Below are 14,932 nucleotides of genomic sequence, written 5' to 3' on the forward strand. Positions count from 1 at the left end.
CTTTGGTCCCAGCTCTCTGCAGGTCATTCACCAGGTCCCCCCGTGTGGTTCTGGGATCTTTGCTCACCGTTCTCATGATCATTTTGACCCCACGGGATGAGATCTTGCGTGGAGCCCCAGATCGAGGGAGATTATCAGTGGTCTTGTATGTCTTCCATTTTCTGATGATTGCTCCCACAGTTGATTTTTTCACACCAAGCTGCTTGCCTATTGTAGATTCACTCTTCCCAGTCTGGTGCAGGTCTACAATACTTTTCCTGGTGTCCTTCGAAAGCTCTTTGGTCTTGGCCATGGCGGAGTTTGGAGTCTGACTGTTTGAGGCTGTGGACAGGTGTCTTTTATACAGATGATGAGTTCAAACAGGTGCCATTCATACAGGTAACGAGTGGGGGACAGAAAAGCTTCTTACAGAAGACGTTACAGGTCTGTGAGAGCCAGAGATTTTCCTTGTTTGAGGTGACCAAATACTTATTTTCCACCCTAATTTACGAATAAATTCTTTACAAATCCTACCATGTGAATTCATGGATTTTTTTTTTCACATTCTGTCTCTCACAGTTGAAGTGTACCTCTGGTGCAAATTACTGACCTCTGTCATCATTTTAAGTGGGGGAACTTGCACAATCGGTGGCTGACTAAATACTTTTTTGCCCCACTGTATGCAACTAGCAGAAAGACTAACTCCCAGGTATTATTCAAAGCAGGGTTTTCTTTAGAGAAGTTATCATTTAAGGTATTTTTGTAACACCAAAGCTGCACATGTATATATTATATTATAAATATGTTCATTATTATTACAGCAGATTATATCAGTAAGAAAGCTGAAAAGATATTCATTGATAATTTATGGCAAAGAGGTGGGATTAAATAAGTGCACTTCTTCCTGCCCCTTTTCCATATGTAACTGACTCAGAACAGGTGAAGCGATATTGAAATTTATTTTTGCTTTATTTTGTTAGCATTTTTTTCTTTTCTTTGCTAAATGAACTTCTGTGTATTGTTTACATGATCAAAATAAATTGAACACAAACAAACATAATGGAATATCTTTGGATTTTGATGAAGAAAAAAAAAAAGAATCCTCAATTTTTTATTTAGAGATATACAGGGAGTGCAGAATTATTAGGCAAGTTGTATTTTTGAGGAATAATTTTATTATTGAACAACAACCATGTTCTCAATGAACCCAAAAAACTCATTAATATCAAAGCTGAATGTTTTTGGAAGTAGTTTTTAGTTTGTTTTTAGTTTTAGCTATTTTAGGGGGATATCTGTGTGTGCAGGTGACTATTACTGTGCATAATTATTAGGCAACTTAGCAAAAAACAAATATATACCCATTTCAATTATTTATTTTTACCAGTGAAACCAATATAACATCTCCACATTCACAAATATACATTTCTGACATTCAAAAACAAAACAAAAACAAATCAGCGACCAATATAGCCACCTTTCTTTGCAAGGACACTCAAAAGCCTGCCATCCATGGATTCTGTCAGTGTTTTGATCTGTTCACCATCAACATTGCGTGCAGCAGCAACCACAGCCTCCCAGACACTGTTCAGAGAGGTGTACTATTTTCCCTCCTTGTAAATCTCACATTTGATGATGGACCACAGGTTCTCAATGGGGTTCAGATCAGGTGAACAAGGAGGCCATGTCATTAGTTTTTCTTCTTTTATACCCTTTCTTGCCAGCCACGCTGTGGAGTACTTGGACGTGTGTGATGGAGCATTGTCCTGCATGAAAATCATGTTTTTCTTGAAGGATGCAGACTTCTTCCTGTACCACTGCTTGAAGAAGGTGTCTTCCAGAAACTGGCAGTAGGACTGGCAGTTGAGCTTGACTCCATCCTCAACCCGAAAAGGTCCCACAAGCTCATCTTTGATGATACCAGCCCAAACCAGTACTCCACCTCCACCTTGCTGGCGTCTGAGTCAGACTGGAGCTCTCTGCCCTTTACCAATCCAGCCACGGGCCCATCCATCTGGCCCATCATGACTCACTCTCATTTCATCAGTCCATAAAACCTTAGAAAAATCAGTCTTGAGATATTTCTTGGCCCAGTCTTGACGTTTCAGCTTGTGGGTCTTGTTCAGTGGTGGTCGTCTTTCAGCCTTTCTTACCTTGGCCATGTCTCTGAGTATTGCACACCTTGTGCTTTTGGGCACTCCAGTGATGTTGCAGCTCTGAAATATGGCCGAACTGGTGGCAAGTGGCATCTTGGCAGCTGCACGCTTGACTTTTCTCAGTTCATGGGCAGTTATTTTGCGCCTTGGTTTTTCCACACGCTTCTTGCGACCCTGTTGACTATTTTGAATGAAACGCTTGATTGGTCGATGATCACGCTTTAGAAGCTTTGCAATTTTGAGACTGCTGCATCCCTCTGCAAGATATCTCACTATTTTTGACTTTTCTGAGCCTGTCAAGTCCTTCTTTTGACCCATTTTGCCAAAGGAAAGGACGTTGCCTAACAATTATGCACACCTGATATAGGGTGTTGATGTCATTAGACCACACCCCTTCTCATTACAGAGATGCACATCACCTGGGGGCAGGGATAGCTCAGTAGGTAGAGTGGTGGCCCCATGATCGGAAGGTCGGGGGTTCGACTCCACTGAACGGCTACCCTGAGGTACCCCTTGAGCAAGGTACCGTCCCTACACACTGCTCCCCGGGCGCTGCACTGGTGGCTGCCCACTGCTTCACTGGGTGAATGGGTTAAATGCAGAGGAACTATTTCCCTATGGGGACTAACAAGCTCACTTTACACTTTACTTTACACCTAATATGCTTAATTGGTAGTAGGCTTTCGAGCCTATACAGCTTGGAGTAAGACAACATGCATGAAGAGGATGATGTGGACAAAATACTCATTTGCCTAATAATTCTGCACTCCGTGTATATTACTATCTCTATCTCCAAATAAAACATACACACATATAGTTGATGAATAAGGGTAAGATCAGTATGCTTTAATAAGATATCAGTGCAGAAACACAAACTTCTTATTGGGTTACATTCCCCACATTGTTGTAATAATAATAATAATAATAATAATAATAATCAACATAGATTTTAAGCATATTTTTAAAAAAAAAAATCAAAATGGTATTGTATGACATTGACAGAACAGAATACAAGTAGCTTAACATGGATCCCATAAGGAAAAACAAAAACCCTGTTACACAAGCCAAAGATAAAATGCGGATATCTTTTTAAAGAGGAAGCGCGATGAGTGAGTGGATTAACTCCTGAATGATTTGTCACTTTACCCTTCAAGCAGCACAGTATGTTGCGCACTGGTGATAAGCCTCCTAGAGTTAAAACACAAAGCTAAAGACCCAATGATTTTTTTTTGGGTTAGCGTCACTAATGCTCGTGTCTCTTCGACATTTCTTCAGGGAAGGAGTTTTTGTTTGTTTGTTTTTTGCTTTTACCCCCTTTAATTTCCGACTTTGCAACATATCTTAGTTGTTGTTTTATTTCAACACTGGACATACATTTCACCTATTTGGCATTCAACAAGTTTCATGGTAGCTGCTGAATGCTAACAACATAATAGCTTTTAATTTTCTGACCAAAGCTAGTGGAGTTTTTTTTTCCTTCTTTTTAAATCAACTTCCGTGTAGCCAACTTTTTCCACATGCATTACCACAGTTTCTTTCTTATCTGATGAGGTCATTTAAACTCATCTGATGAGGTCATTTAAACTCATCTGAGGTGCTGTTCTTTGTCGCTGTGCATATTTCCTCACACTAAATACATCTTTGGTTTGTAATATTTCACTTACCACTGAGATTCTTTACTAGTTTATATTGCACATAAAATTTGCAATTAAAAAACGATAACATGCTTCAAACATGCTGTAAGGTGCTTTTCTGGAAACCAATGTTTCTATATTTTTATATATTTCAAACACTGTACATAATCCTACAAACATTATTAGCATTTAATTGAAGCCTCTTTTTACTCCAAATATGAAAAACTTCCAATTTAATCAAGGGTATAAATGGCCTCTTCTTTTGGGTTGAAAAGAAACATTTTGGTAAAGTGAAAGGAGTGAAGAGGAGAGGAGAAACAAAGAAGTGATTTATCAAATTGGCAAGTGGAGAAATATGGCGCAGGTAGGCAGGCTGAACAGGAAGTCTGTCATTTCATTTGTCCTTCAACTGAACTTCACTTCTTTACATCTCCTCTTATTTGAGATTGTTGCAAATTTTGATCAAGTTTTGGTTGCAATTTTACTGTTAAAACTCTTCCTCCTGACAGATTTGGCCTAATTATATGCGGTTAACTAGAGGAAATTTAGAGGTAATTAATTTAGAAGTAATTGCACATTTTCATTGTGTAATTACCTACTGCATTTTTTTTTTTTTAATTGTTATCAGGACTGTCCCCTTCCTCTTTTTTGGCACAGTTTCAACATAATCTTTTGATATTTTACAAAATTATGCTTGTAACAGACACCTTTAGCACCACTCAGTACCAGAAAACCCTTATAGGCACATGAGCGCTGACTGAAGCAGCATGTTGAGACACTATATATTAAAATATAAGAGCTTAACATTACAGTCAAATCTTTTTTCCCCCACCCAACTAATTCTAAAAACCCACAAGCAGCCTCATTAGCAAACAGGTCATCTGATAAGCCTCACACAAAGCTTAATTTGTTATCAAAAGGAAGGATTGGTTCTAATGGGATTCTACTCAAATCCAAGAGACTGGCTCATCACTGCTGATCAATTAGGATCGAAATAGATCCCAAAAGCTCTATTAGGTTTGGGTATATTTAAGGAATAAGTGAAAGAAAGCTACAGTGGCGCAAAATCTGAAGAGTTATCATCAAAATCATTCCAACTGTGAATGTTTTCTCCAAATATTATAAAACACATGACAAATTTGTATTTAACAATAATCTATATTTCTTTAAAAAAAAAAAAAAAAAAAACTTTTGGGGGTTTTATTTTTAGATTGATATCTTCTACTTGGCTGCGAGAAAATATCTCAATTTCATATCCAAATTTAGATTCATGCAGCAAACAGGAGAAAAGAATTTACCTTTAACTTAAGATGCAATGTCAAGTTAAGATTGCATTTGATAATCATCCCCCGCAGACCTACAGTATGCCATCTACAGATCTAAAGGAACAAACTGTGCACTTGAAGGGTGACCTCGGTATGTTGAGACAACCATAAAGTCATAAGGCACATCATAATGATTAAAATGAACTTGAAAGAAGTTGAGCACATCAGGCGGAGAACATCAAAATACAGTGTTAGTGGATCCAAGAGATGTAATAAAAGTTCTACAAATGACAATGATACAATGTCTATGAAGCACCTTTTGCTTTTATATATGCAACTGGAAAACTATGTGATTAACAATGTGGCAACTTCACCTTCCTTACAATATTCAAAATGCTACATATCTGAAAAGTGAAACTTAGAAAACTGATATTTACCTCTTGTTTTGTTGTTGTTTTTTTTATCTGATTTTTTTTCTTGTTATTTTTAAAGCAAGAACAACAACAGTACTGGCCAGCCAACAGATTCCATGGATATTTTAGGATAGAATAAAAAAAAAAAAAAATGCCACCACAACACAGAAACAGCACAAGAAGAAACAGCACTGTGAGGGACTGGCTCTAACTGCATCTATGGGGGGGTAAGGTAAGGACAAAGTACCAGGACACAAACACGAAAAACACCATCTTTAACATTAGTTCTGTTTTAAATACATAACATATGTGTACAAAGCTCAAAGTGGTCACCACACAGAGACAATTACCTCAAAAATATAGACTGAGCTTAAGAAAATACTTTGAGAGGAAAGAACAGAAAAACTGTATTTCACTGAAGACATACTGACAATGTTTGGATGAAAAATTAGTTTCAAAATCTGCTCTTATGGCAAGTAATAATCAAAGCCTTAAAGCTTTCTGTAACTGGCAGCCACTTGGTTTGTGAGTAAAGAAAAACTGGCCTTGTCCTAATCTTTAAGAAAATTATATAAACTCCACTTTCAAGTCATGTCACAGGCTGCTGTACTGCATTAAAACCATGGCTGCTGCTATGTACATATGCATTGTCTGAATGAGTAAGTGATCATGTCAACGCTGCCGTCTTTACCCCGTCTGTTATGTGCAGCGGTGTGCACAGGAGGTCGGGGCGGGGGACGACATCCAATCATGATCTTTTGCCCTAATAAAACACCAAGGGGCAACAGAGGTTACTAGAGCCGCTTAAGCTAAGCGCTATTTCGGCTCTACTGGGTCCCCCAAAAAAAACACCCCTCAGCTGCCCGTCTAGACAGCTCAAGTGCCCACCTGATCAGCTAAAGTGCCCTTTTGATCCCTCCCACGGCACTTGTGATTAGCCCAAGTGCCCCCTGTGTTGGGCTCAAATGCTCTCCAGTTGGCTTAAAAGAGCATACCAGTGACAAATCTCACATACTTTACCACCTGACCATTCTCTAAGCATTCTGCAAACCACATTTCTTTTTCAAGCTGTGCTTCCTACAATGATTGTACAGCTTGTCTGCTAACAATTTTGTTGTGTACTGTACATAATTCAAACCAATAAGTGTCTCAAACTAAATGTAAAACCGTGGCACGACAGGATTCAGCAAATCATGCAAACTTTTTCTTAAAGCTTCCCCAAGTACAGGTGCAGGACAATAACGAAACCAAAACACCCCCACCACCACACAAAGGTGTCCCCCTTTTTCAAACAGTCCCTGGTCCCCTCATAGTCTGTGCACACCACTGGTCTGGTCTTTATGGTTTCCTGTATTGCATAAAATGTGTGTTAGCTAATAACATTTAATCATATGAACTCTTACAGTGTGTGCATGTCACATTCCTTTGTGCAGGCTATTGATTATGTACATAAAGTCTAGCTTTGTTACTGACAATCTAAGTTTTAGCTCAATGAAATAATTGCACAATAAGAAAATAACCCTGTATCCACACAAGCTACACACCTGACTGAGACACTAAAGTGAGGAAAGCGTGTTTAGACAGATTTAAGATGAAGATGTTAAATCTTAAATGTTCAGATTACATATATTGCAATATGTTTATTACAGTGTCAGAGAGAGAGTGAGAGACAGAGAAAATAAGAGAATGTAGAACGTTGAGTAAGAACTAAAGAAGAAAAAAAAAAAGGCAGTGTTAATGTGGTGAAGTGTCCGGTCAGTTTGGATTGAATAAACTGGGGGAATTTCATAAAAGCTTCAATATCTCAATTCAGAAAAAGAAGAAAAGACTATTTACAATAATGATATGTCATTTGAAACATACAGATCTAATGCTACTAGTTTATCTACTAAAGCAGCAGAGATATGCTACAGTGATTTATGGGATGGATTCAGACAAAACGAGGCAGGCTGATGAATGTGAATATGTGGAAAAAGGCTTGAGCAAGGCTGGGTATCACTTTTACTGCTTCCGATTCTGCTCGGCAGTTCTGGTTCTGGTCATAGCCTTTCAAATAAAGCAACCTTTAATTCTCTAAAGATTAGAATAATACTTAAATTGGAGTATATTTTAAGTCTTGGGCATAGAGGAAATGAAATTAATACAGATTACCGCAAAGTTACAACATTACATCTGGCCGCACTGTAAAGTACTCCAGTCCAGCATATTGCACCACTATGATTAAAAAGAAATCATCTTTGGGTGTCCGTAATGAGAATACAATAGTGTAAAGGATTCTTAAGAAATCTTTAAAATGGCTACAATTTACCACAGTTCATGATACCCAACTCTTGCTTGAAGCTTCAACTGCGCTGTGTCTACAAGTTGCTGGTAAAACATGCAAATGTGAAAGAAGACCGTGTCTCTGTTCATGTGTAGGTAGTATAATATCATCTCTTCTGAGCCAAATGCTTTAGCTAGAAGAGCAGTAGGGCTGGGATCTGAGCTGCATAGAGTCCATATCAGGACGTAGGTCAGAGACCCACTGCTCACAGATTCCCGCTTTGCTAAACCTAAGCAGGAATCGGCTGGTAGTCAGGGTGATGTGGCTGTAGATGTTTGAGCAGAGCTGGCCTTTGAGGCAGGTTTTCTTCCACACCACTAACACCCCTTTACACCAGAGACCCGAGTTCAGGATGTGTTTTCAAACATAGCTTTGCCACCCTGTTGGCATCTATACCAAACCCGGTGAGATCCCAGTGTCAAAACTCTTAATTAATGTGATGGTGTGACCATTGTCATGTATTAAATGTGCAGCATTGACCTTTTTTTTTGACCAGTGATCGTTTGTTATACATGCGGGTCATTTGATGTTTGGCTCAATGGTGGTCAACCTGCATCTGATATGAGTCAAGAGCTTGACAGGGAAAGGGGTGCATGTGGCTTGACCCTGATAACTCAGCTTGGTCTACACAGAGAACTTAAAAAGGGATGGGGAAAAGAGTGTGGGGCTAAATAAGGCAGGATGTGGCCATTAATACCATTCTCTATAGTTAGCTGAGCTTTAGGGCTCATAGAAGGCCTAGAGGTACAAAGGTAAAGAAAGGCTTAAGTCTCGTGCTGCAGGTTGAGGCTCAGGGCAGGGAGTAAGTCCAGGTTTATGTCGGTGTTTGAATCTGGGGCTCTAGGTGGCCTGGTCCAGGGCTCTCAGCAGGTCACAGCCCTGGAGGAGGTGCAGGTTGCCCTGCAGCGGGACATTGACCTCGCAGTCATAGCGGGTCAACTCCGGCAGAAAGGAGGGTTCAAATGAAGGCCCCAGCAAACGACTGGCTATGCCTAGAAAATGACAGAAATAAAGAAAATCCCTGTGTGTCAGTGATTTACTTGTTTATTTGAATTAGAAGACCACTTGACATGAGTAGATTTAGTCAGAGCAAGATGTTAATGGCCGAGTCATATATTCTGCAACGTAAAAGTACTTTAAATTAAACAGAAGACTAAATGAGTGCTTTAACTGTCCACACAGTGATATTAGCTGACTAAAATCTGTAAATGTTAGTAATTCCAGCTCACCCTCACACTTGTTAGAAGGCAGCATGTTATACTCTCTGTAGTCACAGCTCTTTTGGGGAAAGCCTTTTTCATTTCGACCACTTATCCCATTTCCTGCGTACAGTGACTTCCTGTGTTGTTGCAGCGAGTTGAGACATGGAGCCATGTTCCCTGGCATCATTCTCGCCATCTCCGACTCTGAGAGGAGAGAGCGAGAGGTTAAAAAGGTGCAGCTGATGCGTGGAAGAGATGATAAAACATGGTTTCCATCCATTTGCTGCACAAGCATACCTGCCAGTGATCCTGCACAGAGGGAACGATCCATGCAACTGTCACTCCTTATCTTCTTCCATATGAACTCTGGCAGCTTGCTTTCACCCTGAAACAGTCATACTCAATTGATTAGCAGGTTGTGCATGCAGATATTTTTTTAGGCAAACTATCAAACTCAAGAATTTAAATCGTGGTTTGGAAACTAACATGCAACCTTGCGTGGAACACTAATGCCTCAAAATAATGCACTATGTTACACTGAATACTTTAAGTTGCAGTGGAACTTTTGCTGTACGGTAGGAGTCGGAGGAACTCACCACAGCCATCTGGCTGAAGGAGCGCTTCATACTGTTGGCCATGGCCACTCTGGCTGGACTCATGTCTCTGTAAGCTTGTACAAAGTTGTCGATGGACCTGCATACATAAAGTGGATGAAAAAAATAATATTAATAATAAATAATTGCGGCAATAATAAAGAGAATTTGGTGGTCAACACCCTTTTTTATTTAAATCATGTTGTTAAGGTTTTTATTCCTTATTCCTTTTAGTCTTATATTTTCACAGTTATATGCATCAAGTTAAATTTTCCTTGAGCACTAAAATAAGAGACTCATAGTTAAGTCACCTCTGTTTCTGCATGCCATGTGGCATGTTCTGCTTGCAGGATGGCCGTTCTTCCAACATCGTGTCCATCAGACAGGCTTTGGTGGGCCGTGGTTGTTGTTGGTAAGTCAACAGCGGGTCTGGTGGCCACTGCAGATTCTGACTGCCACCCATGGAGGACAGCGGGGAGCTGGCCGGGGCCTGGTATGGGGGATTGTGCAGATGCCCCATCATGTATGACCTTCCATGGGGATCTGCATTCCCCTGGCTGGAGACTCTCTTTTCCCCTCCAGCCCAGGATGAAGATGTCGCACGCTGGTAGTGGCCTGGGGATTGGGAGGAGGTGGACAGGGGCTGTAAGAGGCTGGCCACATTGTTGAAACTCTGCTGGGTGGTCTGGTTAATTTGGGGCAGGCTGGTGTTGCTCCCCATGGATCCTGCTGGAGCTGCCTCCAGGGGCTCTGACTCTGTGACAATGGGATTGAGCTGGAAGTCCTCTCCATCCATAGGGATATAAGGAGCCAGAGTCTCCAGGTCCAAATCATTCAAGTCCCTCTGGATAGCAGAAATAATTTTTGTTTTGTTTTTTCAACACAAATATTTAAGAAAAGAGATCCTTTTAAGCATTTGGTGAAAACTATAAATTATTGCTTTAGACATGTGAGTATTTGTGGCTGAGATAATGCTGCAGTGTTCATAAACTGCCACTCAGTTTAGACTAACAGGATTATGATGATTACATTAGGAACTCAATAATAAAAACATCATTGTGAGCACTAATATTTTATCAGCAGCCACTCAAATATGTAAACCACTGATTTATAGTTTTGTTTAATCCAGTACTCGTTAAATTGAAGAAATACTAACATAAAATGGAAAATGTCCTGGATGCTTTTCTCACAGATTTATAAGCTAAAGGTCAAAGACACTATAGCAGTAAATTAAAAAGCTAATGATACAGAATACATATGTTGAGCTGGTTAATTCAGGCTTTTTTCTTTGTTTGTCTGAGTTAACATAAAATTCACTAACTCTACACAACTTTGGTCACACACACACACACACACACACACACACACACACACACACACACACACACACACACACACACCTACCTCAGTGTTTGCAGAACTGTCTCCCTTTGTGTCCAGAGCAAACAGCTTCTCTGTGAGCTCCACCCTCAGGTCACTCTCCACTGAGCTGTAGTAATCATCTGGGCTGCTGGGCTGCAGAGGTGAAGGACAGAGGGAAGGATGAACAAAAGGAAGAAATTAGATTTGGATGAGAGAAGTGGAGAGAAAGAAAATGATAAACACAGACAAAAAGGACTAATACATAAGAGAAACAAGAGAGATGAGTTTTGACAAAGGCACTATTCACTGCTACGAGCCTATTCCATCCAAATAACCACCCCCGTTATTCTCACACACTCTGCCCAGTTTTAGTGACCTCATCGCACACTGAAAGAATAAACCATGGAACAAGTGTAACCAACCAGTCACTCGCTCACTAACTAATTACTCTTTTCAATTTCACAAACTGGCTCTCAGTCGTGCCCTGTCGCGCTGTCCTCACCGTGGAGCAGCTGCTGAGGCTCGGAGTGGCGCTGCCCGGTGGAGGATTCTGCTGCACAGTGAACGAACCACCGGCCATTTTACCCACGTCCCCTGGAGCTGCAGTTGGGGGTCCAGAGGCATTGGAGGCAGACTTGTGGCTCTCACTGGCCCAGGACGGTGGTCCCGGAGGGGCCATGGCTGAAACAGACACCTGGGAGTATGCTGGCTGCTGGGGCTCTTCAAACTGAACACGACCTGCGAAAAAGAATCACAAATTTGAGCCAATTTTTTAAAAAAGACAAAAGGAAACTGTATTAAAAAGTTGTTTCTGCTATATTGTTTTTGCCAAAGTAAGGTGGAAGAATACTGTGACCATAACAGACACAGTTTTACAGAAGTAAATACTGACTGAAGTCGAGGGAAACGATCGCGTCTCCAGGTGTTGGAGCAAGCTGAGCGAGATCTTCCGGCTCCTCTTTGAATTCACTGAAGAGGGCATCTCCAGGCTCTCCGCTCATGCCCACTCCAGGACTGAAGAAGCTGCTCATGTGTCGTGGCTTGAACAGGGACTCCGTCTGCCCCAGGGACAAAATCATCGACTTCTCCTCAATGTCACTACGGATTGGAGAAAACACAGCAAATTTGAACTTTGAGATATAGAAATCTGAATATTTTATGATTAAATCCAGGCAAAGATGGCATTTAATTGAGGGAAACTTGGATTAAAAATGAAGACTCTTACCTGAGGACATAGTTGATGCACACGATGCACTGCGGCTGAGAGTTGCGGCTGTTATAAATGACAGTTCCCTGGGTTTCTACCCAGACGTAACCCCCGTTCTTAGCCAGCATACGATACTGACCGCTTACTGCCTGACCCTTGGTACACACTGCATAAGGAAGAGAAGAAGAAACAAAAAAGAAGCTATGAATAACATTGGCGTTATTGCTTGCAAGTTTAAAGCAGATATAAAACAATTTTCCTGAAACTGTGAGCATACTTCCTTTATTCTTCAAAAGTGGCACACTGATTTGACTCGAAAGTGAATGACACTGAAACAATAATGTCAGGATCTGGAACATTACATGTCTTTAGTTTTAAAAGTCTCCATCTTTTACTGGTCAGGGTTTTATTAAGTCATTTCTCCATGTTCACCTTTTGTTGTCATTTTTATTAGAGTCTTTACATAACGATTTAAAATGCCATGAGATGACTGTTGACTGGCACTAAATAAAACTGCGCTGAATTTGATTTCAGCTACTGTCCTCAAGTGTACAGGACTGCTTTAAACAGGGCCAATGTAATCAGTGTTCTTCCTTATTACTCAGAAATTACTCACCGAGAGTACTTGTTGAGTTTTTGTTGTTCATGCGTAAAATTGTGACGCGTTCACATTGTTGTATAACCCAGTGAGTAATCTTCTGATGAGGAAACAAAACCAAAGAGAAAATAAACTGACAGTTCTTTTCAGTCTGTCGATGTCAGTGACAGATGGACTGTTTAATCTTCTGTGTTGCAACTTTCCAATCAAAGGTCACATCAGTAGTAAAGTTCATAAGCCTCAGGCCAGTCAAATTAGAAGACGGTGTAAACCTTCAGTACTACTTATTAAAAGATTTATGTGAGTTTATGTATATATTGGAGCTTGCATGTGTACTTTTGACCATGTGTGTATTAGAGGAAATCCAAATAAAGTCAATTTTTGCTTTTTAAGGTTATTAAAAGATCTATTCTAGGAAGAGAACAGATCAAAGAAAGTATTAAATTCATGCCCATTTGGAGTGCCTGTAAAATCTTGACCACAACTGTATGTGGTGGATTTTTATACTTTGTTTTTATTTAGGTGTTTAAAGTCCAGATTGGCTAATTATTTGTTAAATATTTGCATAATCCTTTAAAAATCAAGCAAATATTTGTAAGCGGGATAAGGCGGGATGTTTGACTTTGACTCGAGAAGGAAATGTTCTGGCTACAGTCCAAAGTTCAGCACTGGCGTGGGAAAGGCGTAGGAATGGTCACAAAGCGTACATAAGGCCAGTGACTCCCTGTGTGTGTGTGTGTGTGTGTGTGTGTGTGTGTGTGTGTGTGTGTGTGTGTGTGTGTGTGTGTGTGTGCGCGCGCGCAAGTAAGACTGTTGAGAAAGCTTGGAGGGGACAACACTGCATGTAGCAGAGAACACTGTTAGCATGTGCTGATCGACAGGCTGGTCACGTTGGCCGTGAGAGCGGCTCGTCTGTGTTTGTGAGACGTTCAGATGGATAGAGAGTCCTTTATCTTGGCAAATGTCAGACAGCTAAGGGCTGCGGATGCAGATGACTTAAGATCAGTGGAAAGAGAACATGGCTAAAAGAAAAAAAATTCACATGCAGCACACTAAACAAAAACCCGAGGACTACAATCCTCTTTCAAGTCACTTTTTTGGTTTTTGTTGACATGCAAAATTAAAGTGCAGCGAGACCAAAAGAACATGTCTAAAAGGTCAACTTTGGAAGTGCAAAACTTCAAAAGACAACTTGGTATCAAACAATCCCAATATGTGCTGAAATATTTCTGTTTCAAGCACAATGGATCTGTTTTTTAAGCCTATTGTTTTTTTGTTTTTTGAGCCAACCTTTCAAAGTAAGTCTTTGATTTAAAAAGTCATAATAATTTGACTTTTGTGAATGTGAGTTACTTTGTTTTTTGTTTTTTTATTTAAAAAGAATGCACTTATTACCCCAGATGCTTTTAGATATTATTACTTTGGGCCTGCGGTGTTTTTTAATCCATCCAGACCGTTTCAGTGTGAATTACCATTTTCGGAAATATTGTCCATGTTCTCTTTAATACTAAAATATGACAGCCATATTCTATACTTCTTATGGTTATTGAAGTATCAAAAACAGAATTTAAAAATTTGCATTTAAAATTGCACAAAATAAATCGATCTTTAATTGTAAGCAGTTTCCCCCATAAACTATTTTCATTCAGTTAAACTACACCCATAAACTGCATGATTGTGGAGAAAGACCCAACTGTGATGAGAGGCTCGTGCTTGGCTGTATGCATTAATGTCATCCAGTCTCTATTGAGGGTAATGTTAGCTAGCGGCATGTTTTATCTGACTAGTGAATGGAGAAAATTGTAAAACCACAATTTGTCTTTATGATTTTGGACTAATTGAGTGTGGAAAAAGTTGTTGGTTTATTTTATTTTTTACTTCATGGTAAGACAGGGAGAGTGCTTTTAGTTTAATGAAACAGGCAGCAAAGACCTGTACAGCTCTGAAACTCACACCATTACAATCTAGACTGAAACACACCACTACAGGCTACAGGGGGAAGTATTTGGGTTGTACTGCTTCTTTAAGTTTCTGCTTGACATCTTTTTAAATGATGAAAGTTTTGGATGAAAATATTATTTTCTGTGAAAAGTAAAATATCAAATTAGGTACAGTTTTGTGTCTTGATGCATACTCAATCATCCAAGTAAGGAAAGTTGATTCTGGTCATCTGGATGTAGCGAATCAACTTTTTGGAAAGTAC

The 14,932-nt window shown here is 39.9% G+C and overlaps 1 protein-coding gene across 3 annotated transcripts in view; it reads right to left on the bottom strand.

The window, feature by feature from the left end:
- Window positions 1-4,939: 4,939 nt before the first annotated feature.
- Window positions 4,940-14,932, bottom strand: part of epas1b (endothelial PAS domain protein 1b) — a 47,033-nt gene continuing 37,040 nt past the window's right edge. For 2 of the 3 annotated variants that reach the window (XM_080869175.1, XM_080869174.1), the window contains 9 exons: window positions 12,150-12,297; window positions 11,817-12,022; window positions 11,427-11,662; window positions 10,967-11,077; window positions 9,874-10,406; window positions 9,566-9,662; window positions 9,267-9,354; window positions 8,997-9,173; window positions 4,940-8,759 (listed from right to left, as the gene is read on the bottom strand). In XM_080869175.1, the coding sequence (XP_080725301.1) occupies window positions 8,608-8,759; window positions 8,997-9,173; window positions 9,267-9,354; window positions 9,566-9,662; window positions 9,874-10,406; window positions 10,967-11,077; window positions 11,427-11,662; window positions 11,817-12,022; window positions 12,150-12,297 (1,748 nt within the window). In that variant the 3' untranslated portion in view covers window positions 4,940-8,607. The remainder of the gene's footprint in view (window positions 8,760-8,996; window positions 9,174-9,266; window positions 9,355-9,565; window positions 9,663-9,873; window positions 10,407-10,966; window positions 11,078-11,426; window positions 11,663-11,816; window positions 12,023-12,149; window positions 12,298-14,932) is intronic. The other variant, XM_080869176.1, reaches the window with a different exon arrangement.

Source organism: Rhamphochromis sp. 'chilingali' (genome assembly GCF_963969265.1).
Source record: "Rhamphochromis sp. 'chilingali' genome assembly, chromosome: 20".
NCBI classification, from domain to species: domain Eukaryota; kingdom Metazoa; phylum Chordata; class Actinopteri; order Cichliformes; family Cichlidae; genus Rhamphochromis; species Rhamphochromis sp. 'chilingali'.